Source organism: Erpetoichthys calabaricus, chromosome 11 (assembly GCF_900747795.2).
Source record: "Erpetoichthys calabaricus chromosome 11, fErpCal1.3, whole genome shotgun sequence".
NCBI classification, from domain to species: Eukaryota; Metazoa; Chordata; class Cladistia; order Polypteriformes; family Polypteridae; genus Erpetoichthys; species Erpetoichthys calabaricus.
Window position 1 is genome coordinate 73,796,155 of NC_041404.2, and position 25,297 is coordinate 73,821,451.

Here is a 25,297-nt window from a genome sequence, read left to right on the forward strand (position 1 = left end):
CCAGCTTCATAATCATTACTCTGTCTGGCACTCTTTTCACCTCCAAAATACCCTTGACATACTGTTCCTTCAGAATAACCCCTACCCCATTTATCCTCCCATCCACACTATGATAGAACAATTTGAATCCACCTCCAATCAACCTGGCCTTACTCCCCTTCCATTTAGTCTCTTACACGCACAATATATCAACTTTCCTTCTCTCCATCATATCTGCTAACTCTCTCCCCTTACCAGTCATACTGCCAACATTCAATGTTCCTACCCTCAGTTCCACTCTCTTTACTTTCCTCCTCTCCTCCTGCCTCTGGACACGTCTCCCCCCTCTTCTTCGGCCAACAGTAGCCCAATTTCCGCCAGCACCCTGTTGGCTAACAGTACTGGTGGCGGTCGTTGTTAACCCGGGCCTCGATCGATCAGTTATGGAAATTTCTATTGTTGTCCACATATTGATTTGGCAAAATTTTACACCCGGATGTCCTTTCTGGCATAACCCTACACATTTATCTGGGCTTGGAACCGGCACAAAGAAACACACTGGTTTGTGCATCCCCTGTGGCTGGGTTCTCTAACACATTTAGTACTTTCAGCAAGTGAATCATTCAGCAGACATGTGTCAGGAAACGCTGCTAGGGCTCCTTTATATCAACAGCATTACAAATGTATAATGCCTGACAGTGACTGAAGCTTTCTTTCTGTTTAGTCATTCTGGTGTGTGTTCAGTGCAAAGTGAAGGTTTATTTATTTACTTATCTACATTTTAATGTATTTATTTATTTAAGGAACTTCTGTAAAAAGACAAATTTCCCACTGGGGACAAATAAATTTCTATCTGTCTATGTAAGGAGACTGGTGCCCTGCCTCATGCAACTGTAATGGGTTCCAACCCCTGCAACCCCGAATTGGACTAAGCAGGGTTGAGAAATGGTATGGTAAGGAAATACGTCAGGCTTTTTGTTAAAAAGATGTGAATTTACAAATAATGAATGCCAAATGCAGGTAAACTTGAACTTGTACATACTACTAGTCTGAATAGTATTAATTTTTCAGTCATCTTACACAATGACTTTTCAGTTCTTCCTTCAGGCAGGATGTTTTAGCCGAGATAAATATGACCAAAGCATTTCAGTATCTAGTTTCACATTTTGAAAAAAAGCTGCTACATTTCATGATGATGATATATCAGACAGGCAATGTGGCATAGTGATTAAGGCTTTGGACTTCAAACCCTGAGGCTGTGGGTTCAAATCCCACTACTAACACTGCATGACCATGAGCAATTCACTTAACCTACCTGTGCTCCAAGTGTAAAACCAAAGGAAATGTAACTGTATGATAAATGTTGTAAGTTGCCCTGGATAAAGTCTATCTATCTAAAGATGTCAGACAAATAAGTAAATGTAAGCATATCAGATTGCCAGCAAAAATAAATTTCTTTGGGGAGAAAAATGAAGAGTAAGCTGCAGCTTAATCATAAAACTACCTGAAAAAAATACTGTACTTGATTGTATATCACGTGAAACTGTGTGGTAGAAGTAATTTTTTATTGACGTATCTTGTTTTTGGAAATGTCACTGCTAATCATAGAGTATAATTTTAACTCATCCCCACATTTTTAGTACTTTCACTTTAGGTTTGCTTATTCAAATATATGTTTAGTGACAACTTGTTACCAAAATATTAAAGGAATGAGAAGTATGCTTGCTCAGTTTTATTTTGAAATACCAGATTGTTGCCATTTTTACTTTTAAAACACCTTAAGTATGTGTATGCTTACATAAAGGCAAAACTGCAATACAGTGCTCTGAATTAATATTGGCACCCTTGTTCAATAAAAGCAAAATGGGCTTTGACAAAGAATCTTTACTATGTATCGTCTTGATCTTTCATTCAAAATATGAACAAAAATCTAACCTTTAATTGGAGTAATCAAAAGGAAAAAGAAATTCTTTTCATACAACTTTTTTTTTTCAAATATGTTTGTCACCATTATTGGCAGTCCTTCATTTAATGCTTCGTGTAGCTCCCCTTTGTCAAGATAACAGCTCTGAGTCTTCTCTAATGCTTAATGAGGTTGGAAATCACCTGGCAAGGGTCCTGCTACTGTTTCGTCTTATGAAATCTCTGTAGATCCTTCAGATTTCGAGGTCCACACCTGTGAACTCTCCTGCTCAACTCTTCCAAACAGGTTTTCAATAAGATTTGTGTCAGGAGACTAAAATTTTGGCTCCTGGTAGAGGCAGTCAGATTTTGATTTAATATTTGCGGATGCTTGACAGAGTCCATGATACCACAAATCCCGACCAATTGTCCAAGTGGGGACAAGGCACTTTTCTGCATGCCTGCGTCAAACCAAGCTCTGGTGTCATTGCTGAAACGCTCTGTTTTTATCTCATCTCACCACAGGAGTCAGTCCTGGGGAAAATTCCAGTGAGGTTTGACAAACTGTACAGTAGGTGCTCAAGATTGTTGTTTGACAACATTATTTTTTTTTTCTGGTAACCCTCCCAAACAACCTGTGGTTATGTACAGCGCCTTCACTTTTTCACATGTTGTAGCCTTGTGCATAAATAGTTTATTTTCATTTTTTCTCTCATTAATCAACACTCAATACCCCAGAATGACAGCGAAAACAGAATATTTTGCAAATTCGTAACAAGTAAATAACTGGAATATATTTGCCAAGGGTGCATTATTAGTGGATGTATAGTTATCACTACACATAGACAGGCAACCAACAACAAGCTGTTTATGCGACGTCATGATACATTTAATTACCTGCGTTCCTTTATTTATATGGTGTCATATTGTGGGAATAACATTTGTCTCTCTTTTTTTGAGCCAGAGCAGGGCAGGCAGAGCTTACAGCTGAGCAACCCAAGTCCTTGGTGCTCGGCATCTAGCTGCAAAGCTCACAATAATCGTAATTTCACTGCCTGAACAATGCAAATGAAATATGCCCTTTATTACACAGTTTTACAAAATAAAGCTTTACAGAAACATTGCAATAAATAAAGATAATAGAGAAGACACTATGCTAAAGCAGCTGTCAGCAGGACCAGCACCAGTAATCCAGACTTTTCTTGACTGCAAATCAGCATATTCCTTGGCAGAACCTAAGACACCAAGATGATTTGGAGAAGGTATGAATAACTGAGAAAAAAAGAACGGTAAAGACAGTGTATAAGAATATAAGTTCAACTAAGCTTTGATGGCTGGGTGTAAACACACAGAGATATCGCTGCACATATCAGCTTGAGACAATTTAGCACAAAATGCACATACCTGTCCGCAGCATATGCACCAAGGCATCATCACACAACTGTTTGTCTGTGCAAGGAATTTTCCTGAATCAACTTTACAATAGACTGAACCACCTCAGATGTGGTAGCCAGACCTCCAACATCAGGGGTGTGCATCTACAGATCAGAGAACAAAATGTAACATAATGTGCTGTTTCTAATTTATCTACTAACCCCCAAATGCAACGATTCATATCATGTAGTTAATAAATTGAAGCAATACTGAGTGGGCTTTGAGAAAAATGTTGTCCACTCTGAGGCATGCTATGTTAATGTGCCCTGTAGCTGCGTTGTGCAGATTAGCAAGCACTCATCAGTATCAGAACTTGATGTCAAGAAATGGCTTACCAATCTTTTATTTACCAACAAAGTGATCCTTTGAGAATTTAAAACAACCTCACATTTGCCAACATAAAAACAGAAGCATTTTAAGCAAAAAAATCATACTGTCAATTTATGCAATTTAAGCAACAAATTATGAAGGAAATATTCATATAGCATTGGGACAAATTTACCACACTCATGTAATCTGCACATTAAGACATTTTCTACATACCCTGGTTTCATTCATAGTCCTAAAAATTGCATTTCGAATCAAAGTAGCATAGTCGTGTAACCTAAAAGAATTAAAAAAGCAAAAGTAATGTTAGGCCTTAGTGTGTTCCCATAAGTCTACATTAAAGAATACAGTCTATCTTCTAACCCACTGAATCCAATTAAGGGTCACACAGGAGGCTGAATCTAACCCTGTAATACTGAAAACAAGGCAGGAATCAATCCTGGAGGGTTGTAATCATTCCCACACCATTTCCAAAAAAACATTGTATGTATGCCTAAATGACAAAAAGCACACAACTCAAATCTGCAGCATGAACATACACAGAGGATCTTATAAGGTCTGGACACACATACCACCCTACCTCTTTGAATCGAAGGCTCCTGAGCAGTCTCTTTATTGACTTTCAACAAATCTGTATGCAACAATCTGCCTAATGTACTGTACACAGAATATGTATTCTAGCACCCACCTTTCACCAGAATTAAAAAAAAATGCAATTTACAGTATATCTAAGCAAACTGTATGCTGTTTAAGATGGCTCATGAAGAGCTACAAACTGTTTGTTAATCAATGGTTCATTTCAGAACTCAGCAAGTGGATTTACAACAAACCCATCCATCCACTTTCCAACCCGCTGAATCCGAACACAGGGTCACGGGGGTCTGCTGGAGCCAATCCCAGCCAACACAGGGCACAAGGCAGGAACCAATCCCGTGCAGGGTGCCAACCCACCGCAGGACACACACAAACACACCTACAACAAACCCACAGTTTCAAATGTAGCAAGAATGCATAACTATGGTGTGATGGCTATTACATGAAAGAGCCAACACTCCAACTTTTTCAGAGGGTTGGTTGCTTTTTCTTCTAAATGTGTTTGTAAAAGTATATGTAATTTGTTTTCTAATGAATGGGTTCGCGTTAATAAGAATAATTATACTTCTCTTCCATATTACAGAGTTGAATCTCCTTGTCAGAACTGGCCAAACTTATGCATACACACAGAACGATATTTAACATGCATAGTGGACAACCTATGGGCCATGCATTGGATCCAAAGCAGGTTATTGCTTTAGGCCTGGTATTGCTTTTAGCTGGACAGCTTGTGGCCCCTCTGCAAGTTTCGCGTTGCGTTTTGTTATAAGATAGACCGCATACAGTTGTCTTATCTCCATATCCTGAGTACAACCTAGGTATGGTAAAATTATTAGAAACAATACACTGTATACAATTAGTGGGGACTTTTTAAATTAACTTGGAATTTGCAAGCAACATAGCTATGCATAACTGAGGAGTGCCATTGGGTTTGTACAAAACAGACAGACTCTAATATGACCATATATGTGCCACTAATAAAATAAAAGATAGACTCCTCTGCATATTACTGAACACATGGACCAAGCTTGTGATTTTCCAGAGTTTTAATTAGATATAACTCAGTGACTTACCGAAGATGGTCCAGCATCATGCAGCTAGCCAGTAACATGGCAGTGGGGTTTGCAATGTTCTTGCTTGCAATGCTTTTCCCAGTATTCCTTGTAGCCTACACAAAGAAAGTTAAGGTTCTATTTACAATATAAAAGGTTCAAAATTTTAAGCTACCTATCAGGTCAAGTTGGGGAGCATGTACTGGTATAGTGTGTTGCCGCACCCACAACACGATGAAACTGCTCAGGATCCTGGTTGGCAACCCCCCAGGCAGACACGCGGTCCAGTCCCATCCTCCGCAAATTACCATCTATTTGCCGCAGCCAAGTGTTATGTGGGTGTCCCCTTGGCCTGGTCCAGCCACTTGTGTTCTCAACAATGAGGATCCTGCTAGCTGGGTCACCCTCGGGGAATCACACCACATGGCTGTGGTGCTGTAATTGATGCTCCCTTACAAGGTAATGTGCCTCATTTGGGACTTCATGAGCAACCGCACATTCAACACAAAGTCAAACCAGTGGTACCCAAGGATTCTCCAAAGAGACACAGTACCAAAGGAGTCCAGTCTTCATCTCAGGTCACTGGATAGCGTCCAAGTCTCTCAACTATATAGCAAGACAGGAAGCACCAGGACTCTAAAGACTTGGATCTTTGTCCTTTTGCACAGATAGCAGATGTGCCACACACCCCTTTCCAGCGACCTCATGACACCCCATGCTCTCCCAATCTGTCTACTGACTTCATAGGAATAGTCACCAGAGACATGAATGTCATTGCTGAGGTAAGTAAACTTCTTGACCCGGTTGACATTCTCTACACAGACAGACACACTGCTGATGGCTGTGCCGAAGAGGCCATTAAAGGCCTGGATCTTGGTTTTTATCCAGGGCACTTGCAAGCCCAGACACTCAGACTTCTCGTTCAGTCACTCCAGAGCCCTGATGAGAGCCTCCACTGACTCCGCAAACATCAGCAAAGTCAAGATCACTGAAACTTTCTTCACCAACAGATGCCCCACAGCCAACACCCAGTCCATGCAAGCATTGAACAGAGTAGGAGCAAGAACACACTCCTAACAAACCCCAGAATTAACTGGGAAAAACACTAAGGTTCTGCCTCCACTCTGCACAGCACTCACAGTACCAGTGTACAGGCACTGGTACTGTACACTGGTAAGTTACCTATGTTAGATACCAAACCGTAAGGACATTGCAGGAGAGAACGCACCGTTTCAAAGACAGCATAATCACGTCCATAATTTGCTCCAGGTACAAGCCCTGGTCCTCCCACCAAACCAGCACAGACATTGCTGACCACATTCCCGTACAGGTTGGGCATCACCATGACATCAAACTGATTGGGCCTGGAGACCAGCTGATAAAAGCAGAAGTTGAGAAAGAGTGAATTTGGTGAAAAGGTCAAACTATCATCACTGTATCTATTTGCATTATAGGAATCATGTCTTGTCACTGCTTAAAAGTCACATTTTCCTTGTCAGCTTAATTGTCTGATCAGTACAAACTTCCCCATTTACATCTTAAACACAAAAATACTAGATGTTCTTAAACGTGGTAGTGTACAAATGTACAGTGGTCCTACCTGCATAGTAGTATTGTCAACAATCATGTTCTCAAAGGTTATATCTGGGTATCCCGCTGCCACTTCCTTACAGCACTGCAGGAAAAGTCCATCACCCAGTTTCCTACAAGATGATAAAAGCAAGGAACCGACAATCAGAAAAGAAAAAAATTCCAATTCCTAATAATCCACTTCCTCATTAAAACACATAAACAACCAGGTTTCAGGCCAAATCTTTCTAGCTTCTTATAGTAACGTGTCACAGGAAAGGGACAACTGTACATTTTATATTCATGCAGCTGACTCCCTAGCAATAGGGGGTCATCTTTCAGCCCTTCTTGCAGTCATCTTCCTTTTGCATAATTCACACAGTTCTCCTTATACATTAACGTTTGGTGGAATATTTACAGCATTGCAAAAGTTCAAATGTTTCTAAATAGATAAATAAATAATCTGAATAACAATAATAAATGTTCCCCTGGAAGGAGACAATAACTCACATAATATTGGCTTTGTGCACTGCAGTGACTTTTTTGCGGCCTTGCTCTCGCGCCAACTTGAAGGCATATTCGGCAATACGTAGAGAGTTAGATTTGGTGATAATTTTTAGACTCTCCACCACGCCTGGCACACTCTGCATAATTAGAAAAAAAAAAATCTAATTATACAACTTTTACTCAGAAATGAGGTTTAAAATCTGCATGTTGTTGCTTCTGACTTTGAATTAGCAAGAGGCTCATAATAAACAGCACAGTTGTGATGTTGAGTTATTTAAGCACTCTTATAGACACTGACAGGATAATATAGTGGGACAGTCTACCAATCTGATACCTAAGCAAGAAAGATTGACTTAATGGTCTCCCCATCTACATTTTCTATAATTGTGATACCCATAGTTCACCATAAAATGGGCTTCCACACTACAAGAAGTATATTAATATTAGCTTTTAAAAAAATATAACAACACATAGCTCTTTACATAAAGCAAAGACACATCCCCACCTACATTTCATTTAATTTAAATATTTTCACTAACAAACTTTTCTAAACTTGCTGCAACTGACTAATAGCTGAAGTTGTATCCCATCCATCCTTGAAATATTTTTCTTTTTAATTCAGGGTGATCTTCTAAGCTCTAAATTTCATGTCTTGTAGTGTTGTGTTTTATAGTTTTGTATGAAAGGGTGCCCACTGGCAAAAGTTACCACAAAGACCACGCAGTATAGAATAAAGCCCAACAAAGGCTTTCACAAGAGAGTAACTCACTCGCCTTGAAACAACATCGCTGCATGTCAGTGTGGGAACACAGGAGTTGCAAGTAGTTCTTCTCTACGGGACTGGTACCCTGAAAGTGAAACTTCCTTTGGTGCCACGTGTGTGATACCCTAAAAGGAAGCTGGCAATGTGTGCCTAGGATGACACAGGATTAAAGCAAAGGGTTTCTGCAAATCCTCCTGACCTACAGGTTTCAGCAGTTCATTTAAAATTAGGACACATGGGACTCGTCTTCCCAGGAGAAAGAAGAAAGCAGTTTGGATCTGCCTTGGATTCTTGGTTTTAAGGGATATGCGGGATTCAGAAAAGCAAGGTCATCAAAATACACAAAAGTGAATTCTGGCCTTGTATTCCAGAAGAGAAAGCAGACAAGTTATAACTCTGACAGTAACAAAGACACCTTGAGCCAGAAGCTTAACTGATTCTTGATTCCTGATGAGAGTTTGGTTACAAAGGTGACTACTTTGTGTAATACTACAGAGGTAAGCAAACACAGTGTAGAAAGGCCAAGTGGGGCAGCAAATTTTCTCTTATACTTTTTGTTTAGTATGACCAGCTATCCATCAATTTTCTTAACTTGCTTAATCCAACTGCAGAATCAGACTGCCACCGTATTGTCACACTCAGTGTGTGCTTTATTTAGGTATAATAATCACACCCTTTTTTGATGTAGTTTTCTTGGCTTTATTCCTGGATTGGAGAAGAGCCATAAGGATGTTTGCACATTCACACCTGTTTGTAATAGAGCCTAATGGACCCATCTAGTCTTTAATGTACATAATGTACTAGTCAAATTTTATTGAGTCAAGCAAATGTAAGAAATAGATAAATAAAATAGATGAAAGAGAAAGTGCCTGTGTTCAAAAAGGTACAAATTATACACAGAAGATTTCCGGAAATTAGAAGAAATAAAGTCACAGTGAAAGAGCAGTGCCAGTGTGGTTACAATGGATCCCAAGGAGGAAGCATCTCCTGTACTGAAATACATATCGGTTGATATCCGTTTTTTTTCTAAGTTATCTCAACTAGAAATTTGAAATGGTTGAGTGATGTCCAACTTAATAAATACGACAGCTGAGGGGGAATAATAAAGGGTCTTAATGACATTAATAAAACTCAGCATTATCAAATGTAGACCTCGACTAAGGTCTAATTCAAAGTTTGAAATCTCCTATCTGTATTAAAGGAAAGAAGGGCAGGAGGGGTTAGAACTATGTCAATGATGTACTGTATACTGAGTTGCAGATGTTGTTTGTAGAGTGGCAGATCAAATATAAATGGTATGATTGGAAAAGTATCTCCTATTGTGCCACTCATGACACCTGGCTTGAGTATTCCAAAACAGGGGGCTCACCTCATGTTCCAGACTGCTGTACTCGCCCTCTGTATTCTCACGGATTATAATAATGTCAATATCCTTGTGTCTAGTTTGCAGGCCTGGCATACTGCGACAGTGGATCACATTGGCATAAAGGTCCAGACTGGTCCTGTAAAACAAAAGTATTATTTAAATTAAACAATTATTTTTAATAAAAATTAAAATGCACAGTGAAATATGGAACTAACACACAATAGGACAAGGATAAGAAACTGGAATAGGCAAGAATAATTTAAAACATGTGCCAATACATTGAGGACAAAGCTGTGTGAGGAGCGATTAGGGAAAAGACCAAGAACCAGGTGAATGATTTAGGAAAAACCACGTATTAAGTAACAGGTGAGCTGGTCAAATGGGGAACAGCAGATGGGACCTCTTACCGCAGTAAGTTGTTCCTGGATTTGTGTGAGGGTGGCATTGTGTGATTGGTCTCAATGTTACCTGTAACAGGATCAAAGGAAAGAAACAAAGAAAAAAAAAACGCATTCAACTTGTGGCAAGAATAGTTCATACTTTCCCGAGAGCATAAAGTGTCCTGACTGTCACAGAGTTTCCTTTCCTATTACTAATCTGAAACAGGAGAAATACTGTACATGATGTGAATGGAAACATGTGCTGTAGACAATACAACCTAAGAGCTGAAGTGTTGGACCAGTCAAATCTATCACTTACTCAGTTTGTGACAATGACCACATTTGTTTTGCTCCACATTGTGCAACTTGTGTTGAAGTAAAAGATGCACTCTCATGAGCGCCGAGGTGTTCAACAAATACAGTCTCTCTTTTGAAGTTGTTGGCATCTTGCTACTTTTATACAGGCCTCTGGGATCACTGAGGGTGCCTCCTGAGCTGTCCCTGAACCCAAACTGATGCCGAGGAAGCCAAAATATACACAATTTAAGATTTACTTAAAAGTAAATGTAAGTGAGGGTTACCCAAAAACAGGAGAAACCAACATACAAAAGATACACAGCATAAAAGCCATTGAACCTCTGTGCCTTCCTACACTTCCAATTCTTCTTTTAAATACCTCTTATCATTCTGGCTAAAGACAAAACCTGTTCTCCAAAGTCCAAGCTCAATTACAGACTGTCCATACACAATTCTGAGCCCCAGTTCCCAATTAAAGAGCCATATACGTCCCAGGCTGACTTCCCAGTATATTGGGATAGTAGGTAGCCATGTATAACATAATTTGGGAGGTATCCAGTTACTACCCACTGGGGCTGCATCCTCTTAAATAACATAATGCTGCTGTTACCTTACATAGATATCCTATCCACCCCTTCCCACATAAACTGCCCCCCAAAAAAAGTTAAATCTTCATTGATGGTACCAATGAGCTGAGTCCTACCTCACCTTACAGCACCTATTAGTTTCAGAATGAGTTAAAATACACATTACACTCCATATTAGGAAATTTAATTAATTTAACATTGAGCAAGGTATTAAATGATGCTCATCTCATAAACAATCTTACAGACGCAGGAGGAATCAGTCTTAAATCATCCAACACTCCAATGCAGGACTCACACGTACACAAACCAACACATACGGTAGCAAATTTAGTGTCATCAGTTAACAACACTTGCACTTTTTAAATTGTGGGATGGAAAAAGCAGAGTACTTAGAAGAAATCCATGTGGATTCAAACACAACTAGAAGGCAGCAGACCTAACCACTGAAATGCTGCTATTTGAAGATATTGGCGATCAAGTGCTTTTACTGAATTGCTCAATCTTTGTGGGTAAAATAAAAACCCATCCTATTCTATAGTTGAACACAGCTGCACATACAGCTTTCATACCTTAGTCTCAATTTAGCAGTCTGTTGAGTTTTCACCAAATATGACAAAAACATGCAGCAAAAGACAAGATACTAGGTTTGAAGGAGTGCACTTGACATTTTAAGGGCTGCAAATTCTAAAATACTTTCCTACAATCACAGATAACTGCCGTTTTAAATTTTTATGGACAAGGCACTTGATATATAATGCCAGAAAAAAAAAATTCTACAAAAATTATTACACTTTGTTTTAAAAACATTTGGCATGCCTAATTCAGCAATATTGGGTACAAAGGGGGATCCAACTCTGAACATGAAGCCAGTTCATTATAGAACACACTTAGTCATATATTGTCAATTTAGAGTTCCCAATTAACTTACAATAAGTGCATATCTTTTGATGTTAAATGAAACTCTAGAGCATAGGTTCCCAACCTTTTTTGGGGTCAGAGCCCACTTTTTCAAAGAGTGATTTGATAGCGCCCCCCTTGGGTGAACCATACTATATTATATGTTGAAAAACAAGGACATATTTTAAAAATTATTTTATTAGAAGATATTAACAATATTGGTGTATTGCTCAAAGTATGATTAAAAAAATATATATTATTAAAAAAATGAATATAATATTATTAGTGAGAGGGCTGAGATTGGTGTGATGACACTAATTTTTCGATGTTTTTTTTCATCAGAAATCTTAAATCGCTGCAATCCACTGTTTCTTTTCTTTGTTAATGGATTGTTGACCATGCTAAATCCTCTTTCGACTAAATAAGATGATGGGAGACTTGTAGATTGTTTAATTCATGTTGCCATCAGGGTAAAGTAGCGTTTCTTCCCAATGAAGAGGCATATCCGCGAGAATTAAAAGATTTGTTTTTTGGTGAAAGTGAAATCCACATACGCGAGGAGCAGAGACACAAAGTGGCTGGTGTGTAGCACAGGCACGGGTTGGTGAGTGAAGCGAACAGGGGACGAAGCCCACTAGTTTTTAATAAGTAGGTCCACTTAAATTTTCCTTTGAATGTGATCTGTAGGTACCGCACTGTAATTTTAGGTTTACACTTGCTCTGAAGGAATTCTGAAACAATCTGGTATTGATAAAAAAAACTTCTCACGTATTTATTAATGTTCAATGAACCTGCATAGATTGTCCTCTGCACATGCGTTAATCTCGTAAGGACTTGCATGATCTGAGAATGCATGACTTGTGCAAACTTGTAAACATAATGTACTAATAACTAACTATTTAATATTGATGGGTCTTTCTTAATGGACATTTAGAATAATTGGTTGAAACATGCGTTCGATGATTTTTAGTATTAATCAAACTTTTCATCGCGTTCTTATGAGTATTGCCCAAGGGGGCGGCGGCTGGTCCACAACGCCCCCTTAATATGTCTTGGACCAGAAATGCCCCCTTAGATTTCTTCAGTGCCCACCGGTGGGAGGTACTGCCCCCGTTGGGAACCTTAGCTCTAGAGTATCCAGAGGAAAACTCACATGGATAAAGGAAAAATCTTCTAAGTCCACAGTGACCTTACTGAAATCAAACATTAGGTCTCTGGAGCTGCAAGGCAGCAGCACTAACCACTGTGCAATCATATGTCTAAGTTAAAACTCAAATTAAACTCAACTAAGTAGTAAATAAAGAGTGAAAAAGGAAAGCAAAGTTATGTCTTCTGCCACGTCACTGCCTTTCACACTTCTCAAAACTGCATTATTACAGTCATATGAAAACGTTTGGGAACCTGCATAATAATTTACTCTACTTTCAATGAAAAAAATAACAGTGGTATGTCTTTCATTTCCTAGGAACGTCTGAGTACTGGGGTGTTTTCCGAACAAAGATTTTTAGTGAAGCAGTATTTAGTTGTATGAAATTAAATCAAATGTGAAAAACTGGCTGTGCAAAAATGTGGGTACCCTTGTAATTTCGTTGATTTGAATACATGTAACTGCTCAATACTGATTACTTGTAACACCAAATTGGTTGGATTAGCTCGTTAAGCCTTGAACTTCATAGACAGGTGTGTCCAATCATGAGAAAAGGTATTTAAGGTGGTCAATTGCAAGTTGTGCTTCCCTTTAACTCTCCTCTGAAAAGTGACAGCATGGGATCCTCAAAACAACTCTCAAAAGATCTGAAAATTGTTAACAGTATCATGGTTTAGAGGAAGGCTACAAAAAGCCATCTCAGAGGTTTAAACTGTCAAGTTTCAACTGTAAGGAATGTAATCAGGAAATGGAAGGCCACAGGCACAGTTGCTATTAAACCCAGGTCTGGCAGGCCAAGACAAATACAGGATGGATGGATGGATGGATATTTTTTTAATCCCCAAGGGGAAATTCGCATACTCCGACAGCAGCATACTGATAAAAAATATTAATTAAAGAGCAATAAAAATGCAGTGCAAGTAAAAAAAATGCAAGGTAGAGAGTGCAAGGCAGGTATAATAGACGATAATCTTGTATAGTGTTAATGTTTACCCCCCCGGGTGGAATTAAAGAGTCGCATAGTGTGGGAGAGGAACAATCTCCTCAGTCTGTCAGTGGAACAGGACAGTGACAGCAGTCTGTCGCTGAAGCTGCTCCTCTGTCTGGAGATGATACTGTTCAGTAGATGCAGTGGATTCTCCATGATTGACAGGAGCCTGCTCAGTGCCCGTCGCTCCACCACAGATGTCAAACTGTCCAGCTCCGTGCCTACAATAGAGCCTGCCTTCCTCACCAGTTTGTCCAGGCGTGAGGCGTCCCTCTTCTGTATGCTGCCTCCCCAGCACACAACTGCGTAGAAGAGGGCGCTCAACACAACCATCTGATAGAACATCTGCTGCATCTTATTGCAGATGTTGAAGGATGCCAGCCTTTTAAGGAAGTATAGTCGGCTCTGTCCTCTCTTGCACAGAGCATCAGTATTGGCATTCCAGTCCAATTTATCATCCAGCTGCACTCCCAGGTATTTATAGGTCTGCACCCTCTGCACACAGTCACCTCTGATAATCACGGGGTCCAGGAGGGGCCTGGGCCTCCTATAATTCACCACCAGCTCTTTGGTTTTGCTGGTGTTCAGGTGTAGGTGGTTCGAGTCACACCATTTAACAATGTCTTTGATTAGGTTCCTATGCTCCTCCTCCTGCCCACTTCTGATGCAGCCCACGATAGCAGTGTCATCAGCGAACATTTGCAAGTGGCAGGACTCCGAGTTGTATTGGAAGTCCGATGTATATAGGCTGAACAGGACCGAAGAAAGTACAGTCCCCTGCGGTGCCCCTATGCTGCTGACCACAATGTCAGACCTGCAGTTCCCGAGACGCACATACTGATGTCTGTCTGTAAGATAGTTCATGATCCATGCCACCAGGTATGAATCTACTCTCATCTCTGTCAGCTTGTCCCTAAGGAGCCGAGTTTGGATGGTGTTGATATGCACATGATTGTAAGAATGGTTACAGACAACCCACAGATCACCTCCAAAGACCTGCAAGAACTTCTTGCTGCAGATGGTGTATCTGTACATTGTTCTACAATTCAGCGCAATTTGCACAAAGAACATCTGTATGGCAGGGTGATGAGAAAGAAGTCCTTTCTGCACTCACATCACAAGCAGAGTCGCTTGTTGTATGCAAATGCTCAATTAGACAAGCCAGATTCATTTTGGAACAAAGTGCTTTGGACTGACTGGGGCCCTTGTTAAAGTCGAGGGTCGGATGAATTCAACCCAATATCAACAAATTTTTTAGGATAATGTTCATGCATCAGCCACAAAGTTGAAGTTATGCAGGGGTTGGATATTCCAACAAGACAATGACCCAAAACACAGTTCGAAATCTGCAAAGGCATTCATGCAGAGGGAGAAATACAATGTTCTGGAATGGCCGTCACAGTCCCCTGACTTGAATATCATCGAAAATCTATGGGATGATTTGAAGCAGGCTGTCCATGCTTGGCAGCCATTAAATTTAACTGAACTGGAGAGATTTTGTATGGAAGAAAAGTCAAAAATACCTCCATCCAGAATCCAGACACTCATCAAAGGCTATAGGAATCGTCTAGAGGCTGTTATATTTGCAAAAGGAGGCTCAACTAAGTATTGATGTAATATCTCTGTTGGGGTGTCTAAATTTATGCACCTGACTAATTTTGTTATACTGCATATTGCATATTTTCTGTTAGTCCAATAAACTTAATGTCACTGCTGAAATACTACTGTTTCCATAAGGCATGTCATATATTAAAAGGAAATTGCTACTTTGAAAGCTCAGCCAATGATAAACAAAAATCCAAAGAAGTAAGAGGGGTTCCCAAACTTTTTCATATGACTGTATGTCTCACTGATACAACCTGTAGTACCATGAAATCAGGTCAGTTACCAATGTAAGAAAGGGCTGTTTTATTCCAGTCTGTTCTCATCTGTTACTGCTAGTAGTTTTAAAAACTGAGGCCTGTGGTAGCTTAGCACAGAAATACCTGATAGGACTAATGAAGTGAGTATTTTAAACCCTTCGCTATAGAGACAGGCTAGCCACCTAGAAGATGATTACAAATACATGGAAGGAAATTGGTCTTCATTAAGAAGCGGTCAAGAAAGAAGTTGCCATATGGCAGTGGTGTCGTATGCCATAAAAATTAGCAAAATCGGGGTCATGTCAAGGTTATTATTTTCAGGCGAAAGTGGTATAATGTTTATTTAAGTCTGAATTTTCTTAGTATAGAGAGGGACTACCTAGGATGTTCCCATTTTAATTATACTGGAAGCACTGTTACCCTTCAAAGCAACTCCATTGCGGCGAATGGCAGTTATTGCATTATTGATATCATCTTCTTCTGTCAAGGACGAGTTCACATTGACCACTTCAAAATCAACAGGCACACAAGAGAATCTGCATGCACAAAAAGAAAAAAAAAACACAGCTTAAGGAAAATGTTAAAATGCATCATCACAAGTGCCAATGGGGCCACTTACCTGAAGAGCTCACGGACATTCAGCAGGAGTTCAGGTCCGATGCCGTCTCCTGGTATCATGGTAACAGTGTGTCTGCCGCCATACCTGGCAGGTGGAGGCTACAGCAGAGTAAGAGAATGAGTTAAGGCTTCTGCTATGTGTCTGTCAACTAGAGATACTGGTTCCCTGTGTTTTGCAACTGTACTAGAAGACCCTTATTGTGAAGGTGGCTTTGGTGTTGCTCTCCTGGGTACTTCAGACACATCTGTTACAGCATGCTCAGAAGTCAAAACAAGAAAATGGATTTATGGTGGAGGACAAGGCTATTTCAGAGAAGATTTTACAGCAATCATATTTTCAAACATTTTTTAAGAGCAGAGTTAATACTAAAGGTGACAGATAACACATGCTATAATCTGTTACAGTGCCAAGGTCTTTCTCACTCCAAGGACACATGTCAATTCCATAAACACGAGATGAGTTGCGCCTACCAGTGCTATCTCTCCCACCACATCAGCTGATGTTTTCCTCCCCTACCTACAAACACATACAGCTCAATGAAGTGCAAGAGAGACAGACATCAAAAAAACAATTTTTTTTTTCAAAATCATCCATACATTATGCAAAATTAGGTGGCAAAGCAACCTATAGACTTCTGCTTGTAGGAGGAAGAGCTCCAAAATGATTCTTCATTCAAACATGACAATCTCCAGAAGACTTCCACTGAGAATAACATACAGTAGCCCGTTCCACCGTAAGAACAACACCCTGGACAGTTTATCACACTTAACTTTACAAGGCATGACTTCCACAGAGCTTCACAGCAGTGTGACACTTTCTGGAATTCCCCCATTGGGTTACCTGTCAGGCAGTTTCTTCCTTGGTGTGATGCTAGATACTTCCCGGGAATCTTTTCTCTAATTCTGAACTGATGACATGTGTAGCATTTTCTTTTGGATTGAAACCTGCTTTGAAATTTTAACTGTACAGTTGCTGTAAAGCCTTTTCTTCTCTAAAAGCAGTTTTACTTTAGGACTTTGTTTCAACCAATTTAAGAATTTCTCTTTAACTTTACAAAGGGTGGACATCTTTCAAATAATTAAATTCAACAACAGACAAGTATAGACTATTTTAAGAGAAAATAATATGTTACTGTCTGAAGGATGACCGTAAAAACAGACTTTTTAGTGTATACAAATTCCAGCTCTTCTCTTCTTGATTGGCCAAATATAAAAGGAATTCTTTGCAGCACCTTACAAAATGTATGTCAAGAGCTCTATTCTGTACAAATTTATTTTAAACATCTTCACCACGGACTGCATTGGTAACACTTTACACCAACAAAGCACATTCAAGAAACAGCCAGAGCTGATATAACACGAGGAAGTAAGGTGTATACCAGAAGAATAAATGCAAACCATGCAAACAGCTCAGTCAAATGCAGTAGGAGGAAATGATGAGAGTGCTACATAACTCCATAGGATGACAGACAGGCTAACAGACAATCAGACATAGGAAAATGCAAACCAGCTTCACAAAAAGAAAAAAAAGCAGCAAAAGCAACTGCATTAATGAGAGGAAATATAGGTATATCTCAATCAATTAGAATATCATCGAAAAGTTAATTTATTTCAGTAATTCAATTCAAAAAGTGAAACTCATATATTATATAGATTCATTACACACAGAGTGATATTTTTCAAGCATTATAATCAAGCTGATTATGGCCTACAGGTAATGAAAACCCAAAATTCAGTATCTCAGAAAATTACAATATTGTGAGAAAGTTCAATATTGTAGACTCATGGTGGTGACACTCCACTCAGCTAATTAACCCAAAAAACTGGAAAGGTGTCCTGAGCTTTTAAATGGCCTCTCAGTCTGATTTAGTAGGCCACACAATAATGGGAAAGACTACTGACTTGACAGTTGTCCAGAAGACAGTCACTGACACCCTTCACAAGGAGGGTAAGCCACAAAAAAAATTGCTAAAGAAGATGGCTGTTCACAGAGTGTTGTATCCAAGCATATTAATAGAAAGTTGAGTGAAACGAAAAAATGTGGCAGAAAAAGGTACACAAGCAACAGGGATAACCGCAGCCTTGAGAGGACTGTGAAGCATAGCCCATTCAAGAATGGGAGGACATGGGCTACAACTGTTGCATTCCTTGTGTCAAGCCACTCCTCAACCAGAGACAACGTCAGAAGCGTTTTACCTGGGCTAAGGAGAAAATGGACTGGACTGTTGTTCAATGGGTCAAAGTCCTCTTTTCAGATGAAAGTAAATTTTGCATTTCATTTGGAAATCAAGGTCCCAGAGTCTGGAGGAAGAGAGGAGAGGCACAGAATCCAAGTTGCTTGAGGTCCAGTGTGAAGTTTCCACAGTCAGTGATGATTTGGGGAGCCATGTCATCTGCTGGTGTTGGTCCACTGTTTTTTATCAAGTCCAAAGTCAGCGCAGCAGTCTACCAGGAAATTTTAGAGCATTTCATGCTTCCCTCTGATGACAAGCTTTATGGAGATGCTGATTTCATTTTCCAGCAGAACTTGGCACCTGCCCACACTGCCAAAAGTACCAATACTTGGTTTAATGACCTTGGTATCACTGTGCTTGCTTGTCCAGAAAACTCACCTGACCTAAACCCAATAGGGAATCTACGGGGTGTTGTTAAGAGGAAGATGAGAGACACCAGACCCAACAATGCAGACGAGATGCAGACTATCAAGGCATCCTGGGCTTCCATAACACCTCAGTGCCACAGGCTGATCCCCTCCATGCCACACCGCATTGTTGCAGTAATTCATGCAAAAGGAGCCCTGTCCAAGTATTGAATACGTACATGGACATACTTTTCAGTAAGCCAACATTTCGTATTAAAAATCTTTTTTTTTTGGTCTTATGTAATATTCTAATTTTCTAAGATACTGAATTTTGAGTTTTCAAAGCCACAGGGGATGCACAAACTAGTGTGTTTCTTCGTGCCGGTCCCAAGCCCGGATAAATGGGGAGGGTTATGTCAGGAAGGGCATCTGGTGTAAAATTTTGCCAAATCAATATGCGGACAACAATACAAATTTCCATACCGGATCGGTCGAGCCCCAGGTTAACAACGACCGCCACCAGTACTGTTAGCCAACAGGGTGCTGGTGGAAATAGGGCTACTGTTGGCCGAGAAAGATGCGGTGAGAGAGGACATGCATGGGTGTAACAGAACAAGATGCAGAGGACAGAAAGATATGGAAGAAGATGATCTGCCGTGGCAACCCCTAATGGCAGTAGCTGAAAGAAGAAGACTGAATTTTGAGTTTTCATTACCTATAGGCCATAATCAGCAAAATTTAAAGAAACACTTGAAATATATCACTCTGTGTGTAATGAATCTTTGTTATACATGAGTTTCACTTTTTGAATTGAATCACTGAAATAAATTAACTTTTCAATGATATTCTAATTTATTGAGATACACCTGTAAGTGCTCACCTTTAAACAGACAGACCAACTGACACCAACAGAAGGCCATCCACAGATGCAGAACTGTAATCAGGCAATTTCTTATAGCCTCCATCACTGCCCCACTGTGTTTTACGTAATATGGAAGACATTTACTTGTTTGGTCATGCTTAGGGAGTTCACGAGGAGGCAGCTGGGCACTTACCACTACAGAGTTGCTGAGAGACTGTGCCAGGCTGAACCAAACCTTCAACTGGACTGTAAGTACACCACAGAGCATACTTGTTCATAATAGTTAATTTAGAGTCTGGAGTCAAACAAACAAGCATTTCTATCAAATACGACAGGAAACTAGGGTACCTGTGGAAAACGTACTTGACCACTGTGCAGACAAGCAATCTCCAAAACAGTGGATGATGTTTTTTTTTTCCCATATATATTTTGATTTAATTTTTGTTATGCTTTGTGACTGTTTCTGGGTGTGGACTAGCCCATTAAGGGCCATGTCTGCAAGAAAAAAGGTGCTGCCAACTGATATGCCAATCACACACCACCAAATACAATTCCATAAAAGTAAATATATCAGTAAGTGGACAAATTTATATCCACTGGATATCCATGTCTGCATGCTGAAGGGCACACACAAGAAACTTCACTGTACTCTGTACATGTTGCTGAATAAATCACTTGTGTTTGTCGACAGATTATGTGGAAGGCAAGAAACTTAGCATTTTATTATTTAAAATGTGTTCAGAGTGGGACATGAAATTGTACAAAAGGTACTCAAAAAAAAAAAGGGACTCTCACGTGAAAACTAGTAGATACAGGGTGCACGACCTCATTCATTAGCTGGGAGCTAAACTGGAAGTTAGGAAGTCTGTGTAGATTTTGCATGTTCTCCTTGTGTATATATGGGGTTTTCTCCAGGTACTGCAGTTTCCTTCCCCACCCTGAAAGAAATACACACCCAACTGAATGTGTTTGAAATGTGTGCCTAATCGGGCGATTCCAGTACTGCTGGGTTAAGCTCTCAACCACCTTTCTGCAACCCTAAACTGGATTTATTGGGATTAAGAATGTGTTTATATAAGGTTTTTGTATGAATTCTGCAGAACTGAGGAAATTCTGATTATATGGGTTCTTGACTTTAATCTTTGGCCTTCCAAACTGCACAACCTAACATATGCTTTTAATATAGTAATAATTTCTTGCTTCTTTGTTGAATATAGCATTATGATTTGTGACTATTTCCACTTTTTAAAATTATTGTCTACTTTGTATTTTAATTTACATTCAATAATGAACCCTTGCTTCTTTCAGTCTCTAAAAGCTATGTTATTTTATTATGAGGTACACAATACAATATTATCTTTACATTTTTAATTTATTGCTTCTAAATGTAATGCATTTTCAAATTGCTGCTTGTACTTGTCGATGAATACTGATTAGCATTCAGAAATTAAGAGCTGCCATTACTGAAACTTTCTAATCTTATCTTCTGGTTGATGCCACTGCCTCTTTTTGCTTGTGTGAATGCTGGCCACAACTGATTTCAAATTTAATTATAACATAATACTTGATTGTGAGTTATTTAATACACTATCCAGCTATACTGGGTAAATTGAGAGATCTTTGTTTTAAATGAAATGCAGTTTATTGTCTTGAATGTTCATTCAGCTTGGCAAGATGGCAGTTAGCTGGTAAACTGATTCAAAAATGTTAGCCATCACTTTTTCAGTATATATTTTTTTTGTTGTTCTTTATTTCGCCTTATACAATTTCTTGTATTAGGAATTTGTTAGTTTTCGCATACCCCTTGGGGTCAGAGCGCAGGGTCAGCCATTGTACAGCGCCCCTGGAGCAATTACAGGTTAAGGGTCTTGCTCAAGGGCCCAGCAGAGTAGGATCTCTTTTGGCAGTGACGGGGATTCGAACCGGCAACCTTCTGGATACAAGCACAGAGCCTTAGCCTCAGAGCCACCACTCCGCCCTAAATATATATATTATGTTATCATTTAATAATAAAATAAGAATCAAATGATCAGTTTCATTAAAAACAGTCATGCTGTACATTAGCACCTTTCCAAATTGATTTTCAAAAAGCACTGTACTTCAATAAACATTTTTGTACCCAAGGCTGCTTATTGTCCAGATTTAACATGCTGACTGTGAACACTGACCTTAACAGTGAGCTTTTAAAATAAGTTACATATTATGTGTGGCTTTTTCATCAGCACATAAAACAAAAAAATAAATGTAAATAAAGCCAAGGAATGCTGGCATCTAGCATACAAATAACTACATTCTGCTTTACTTTGCCAGCACATCACACAACTGCAAAATAAGAGCAGTTTAATGTCATATTTTTAAAAACTGTAAAGGAGTTTAAGCAGACATCACACTGTTACACAATTTCTAGTTTAAATTCACTACAAAGAGAACTAAAACAAATTAGTCAGAAACTGGAATACTCCAAGTTATTAAAGTTGAAAACCTGCCCTTGAAATTTAGCACTTGCATAATTAAAGCATATGTATTTAAAACAGAAGTCATTTTCATTCTGACACTAGTTGAGAGTCATGTGGTTAGGAAATGAACATATAAAAATATTTAATGAAAAAGCCGTGAAGTAAAATTGATTAAGTTTTAAAATGGACATAAAAAATAAAAGCATAAAAAAGTCAAATATTCATATTATGAATAATTTACATATCAAAAAATTAATGGATGGGCAGATTTCACTTAAGTTCTGCAGAATTCTTGATAACACCATTGATATATTTAAAACATGCTGTATTTGCCAAATTGTCAGAGACTGCATCTGTATATATCTGGTCATACTGTTAAACTTGAAATCGATTCATATTATTCAGTTTTTATGTCTATTTTATGGCAAACATTCAAAAAAATAAGTAAATACCAAGTAGTATTGGGAAGCGTAAATCATCCAAATTGTTTCATTTTGACTCCAGAATTGAGAGTCAAATGGGTCAGGTGTAACAAGATGACCAGACTGCAGCAGTGATGTCCTTCTCTTTTCAGTCATGTTGCCTGCCAGCGTTACTATAAGTAAGCACCTTAACATGGTTAACACCTGCACTGTGGTCCCCAGCACAAAAAGGAAACATTACTGAAGTGAAAATGCCATACTTACAATAATTTGAGACTGGATGCCACATGAGCAGGGAATTAAGGGAGTGAACATGAGGGAGAAAAATGAGATAAGGTTAATTTCTTACACACCATGCATCTAACACAGCAAACCTTGTCTACAAGCAGCATGCACATCTGAAAATATCTTATTTGAGGGACAAAATGCAATCAAGCAAAAGTTAAGAGGAATGTCCCGATTGACAGAAAGCTTGTGTAAGTACTATTTAAAGATTCTATTAGCACCAGTAATTAATGTGAACAGGTAAAGACTAATCACATACCAGGAAATATTACAATTTTCATATACACATACAGCTGACATAGCCACAGCTTGCCTGAGTGAGACGATACATACCTGGTGTCTTTACACAACAACCTTTCAGCTAACCGGGACTCTACAACACAAGGTCAATAATTCTTCCACATTTTGAAATGGTAGTACATACTTAAGATTATATACAGAAGAATTGTCTTTGGATGAGTATAGTAGTGAACAACCATGTCATCTAAGAAGATGGAAACCAGGTCTGCACCAAAGTTTTCTCATTGTAACATATCCAATGTAGTTCATTCCTTGGTATTTAGATCCAGCAGACGTATACATGCGCTTCTGTCTTTGAAAACAATGCCAGCTTATGCGAAACTGAATTAAAAACCATGCAAGCATTACTCAATTTCTGTGCACAACTAGGACACTGTACTTTCTCAGAGCATTTCAAAATCCATTGGAGATACAATGATTGCAGGCCCTCTGTTAAATCTAGTTTCTTATATGCATTGCTGAATGGTCAATATATAAAATCTATTTTCATAATAGAAATGAAAAGATGATAAGTGGGTATTAGATCATATAATACGAGTTGGCTCAGCAAGTGTAGGAATCTGAACTGAAGCTTCTTTTACAAGCATGGCAGCGACTGTAGGAGTCGCAAAAGAAGTCGGCTCCACAATTTTTTTCAAAACAGTGCCACATAGTGAAGTATAATGATGCCACTGCAGTTGTCAATGATGATTTCTCGCTGCAATGAAAAACTACGTTGCTCAAAGCATTTGGAGTGTTAACAACTATCTCCAGACGGACTTTGGCCACAATGGTTATGTAACCACAGTGTGTATGTTCTACCTTTGTTCACATTTGATAGATGTTTAATGAATTCCATACATTTTGAAATGCAAATCTGACAGAGTCCTTTGTGACAGAGAGGGACAGGGAGCAGAGAAGGACTGTTTGACTTAATTAAACGGGTCCAATTGACTTTTGTCTAGTACTATAAACAGGATATGGTCTCTCAAACAGTTCAGTTCTGTGCCCTCTGAATATAGAAGACAAAGTCAATCTGAGCATGCCACCTCAATAAGAATGTTAAGGGGCCATCCCTGCCACACATTCAATTTAAGTGTGACTGTGTCCTCAATGTCAGCCCTCACTTATCTTCAAACTATACGAGTATAAGAGCTCTAAGCAGTCTCATAAAAAAAAATATAATAAAATAATAATAATGCTAAATATTTCATACTCATAGCTGACATTAAATCTGTAAGTACCAATAACAGCAAGTGGGTCACAACTGTCCTTTTTAATAGTGTATCATAAAGTTTGGAAGTCACAGAGATCAATAACGAATGAGCAACACTAAACTCGCAATTGGTAATACTAAGTCAACACCAGAATCTGAACTGAAATTGTGCTACTTAAAAGCTAAAGTCTCTCACACGTCTACCGTTTACTTTTACAAAGTTAAGACACCTAAAAAGTGGCGCAGTCTTACCAAGGATGACTCCCATGACATCTTCCATTATAAAACTGATGCCCCACATATCTAGTGACATGTAGAGTTGTAGCAAACATCCCCTAAGTAGTCAAGTGGAGTTAATTTTTTTTCTCTTGTACTTGACTGTGCATATTTTAGGGGATGATTTAGCTATGATTACAAGCATAAGATCCCTTTCTCAGAAACATGCCCCCTAAAGAATACACAGATCTCCTTACGAAGGAAAAAAATACCCTAGTTATCAAAGTAAAAAGTGTTAACCCAGCCACAAGGGATGCACAAACCAGTGTGTTTCTTCATGCCGGTCCCAAGCCCGAATAAATGGGGAGGGTTACATCAGGAAGGGCACTCTGTGTAAAATTTTGCCAAATCAATATGCGGACAACAATTTTGGATGATTCACTGTGGCAACCCCTAATGGGAGCAGCTGAAAGAAGAAGATCAAAGTAAAAACTGTTAAATATAGTAAATTAAATTGTTATACACTGAACATCCTTTCCTACTCAACAGTGAGTTGGTCCCTACATTCACCCTCAGAAGTGCCTTAAATCATCAAGACAAGACTCAACATAACTTCCATTGTGCGGATCATTGTTATCAATATCAGGGTGGCCCAGAGTTGTTTCAAATCAGCTGGTGGCAGATCTCCGAATAACCTATTCCTTTTCTGTT

General features: G+C 39.1%; 1 protein-coding gene across 3 annotated transcripts in view; it reads right to left on the bottom strand.

Moving 5' to 3' along the window:
• Window positions 1-2,944: 2,944 nt before the first annotated feature.
• idh3g (isocitrate dehydrogenase (NAD(+)) 3 non-catalytic subunit gamma) overlaps window positions 2,945-25,297 on the bottom strand; it is a 29,633-nt gene continuing 7,280 nt past the window's right edge. Inside the window, exons 3-14 of one of the 3 annotated variants that reach the window (XM_028813353.2) lie at window positions 22,855-22,866; window positions 16,271-16,368; window positions 16,072-16,187; window positions 9,901-9,961; window positions 9,497-9,629; window positions 7,368-7,501; window positions 6,889-6,991; window positions 6,517-6,663; window positions 5,310-5,404; window positions 3,859-3,919; window positions 3,286-3,419; window positions 2,945-3,153 (exon numbers count right to left, since the gene is read on the bottom strand). In XM_028813353.2, the coding sequence (XP_028669186.1) occupies window positions 3,315-3,419; window positions 3,859-3,919; window positions 5,310-5,404; window positions 6,517-6,663; window positions 6,889-6,991; window positions 7,368-7,501; window positions 9,497-9,629; window positions 9,901-9,961; window positions 16,072-16,187; window positions 16,271-16,368; window positions 22,855-22,866 (1,065 nt within the window). In that variant the 3' untranslated portion in view covers window positions 2,945-3,153; window positions 3,286-3,314. Of the gene's footprint in view, window positions 3,154-3,285; window positions 3,420-3,858; window positions 3,920-5,309; window positions 5,405-6,516; window positions 6,664-6,888; window positions 6,992-7,367; window positions 7,502-9,496; window positions 9,630-9,900; window positions 9,962-16,071; window positions 16,188-16,270; window positions 16,369-22,620; window positions 22,800-22,854; window positions 22,867-25,297 lie in introns of those variants that run through there. The other 2 variants (XM_051933591.1, XM_028813355.2) reach the window with 2 other exon arrangements.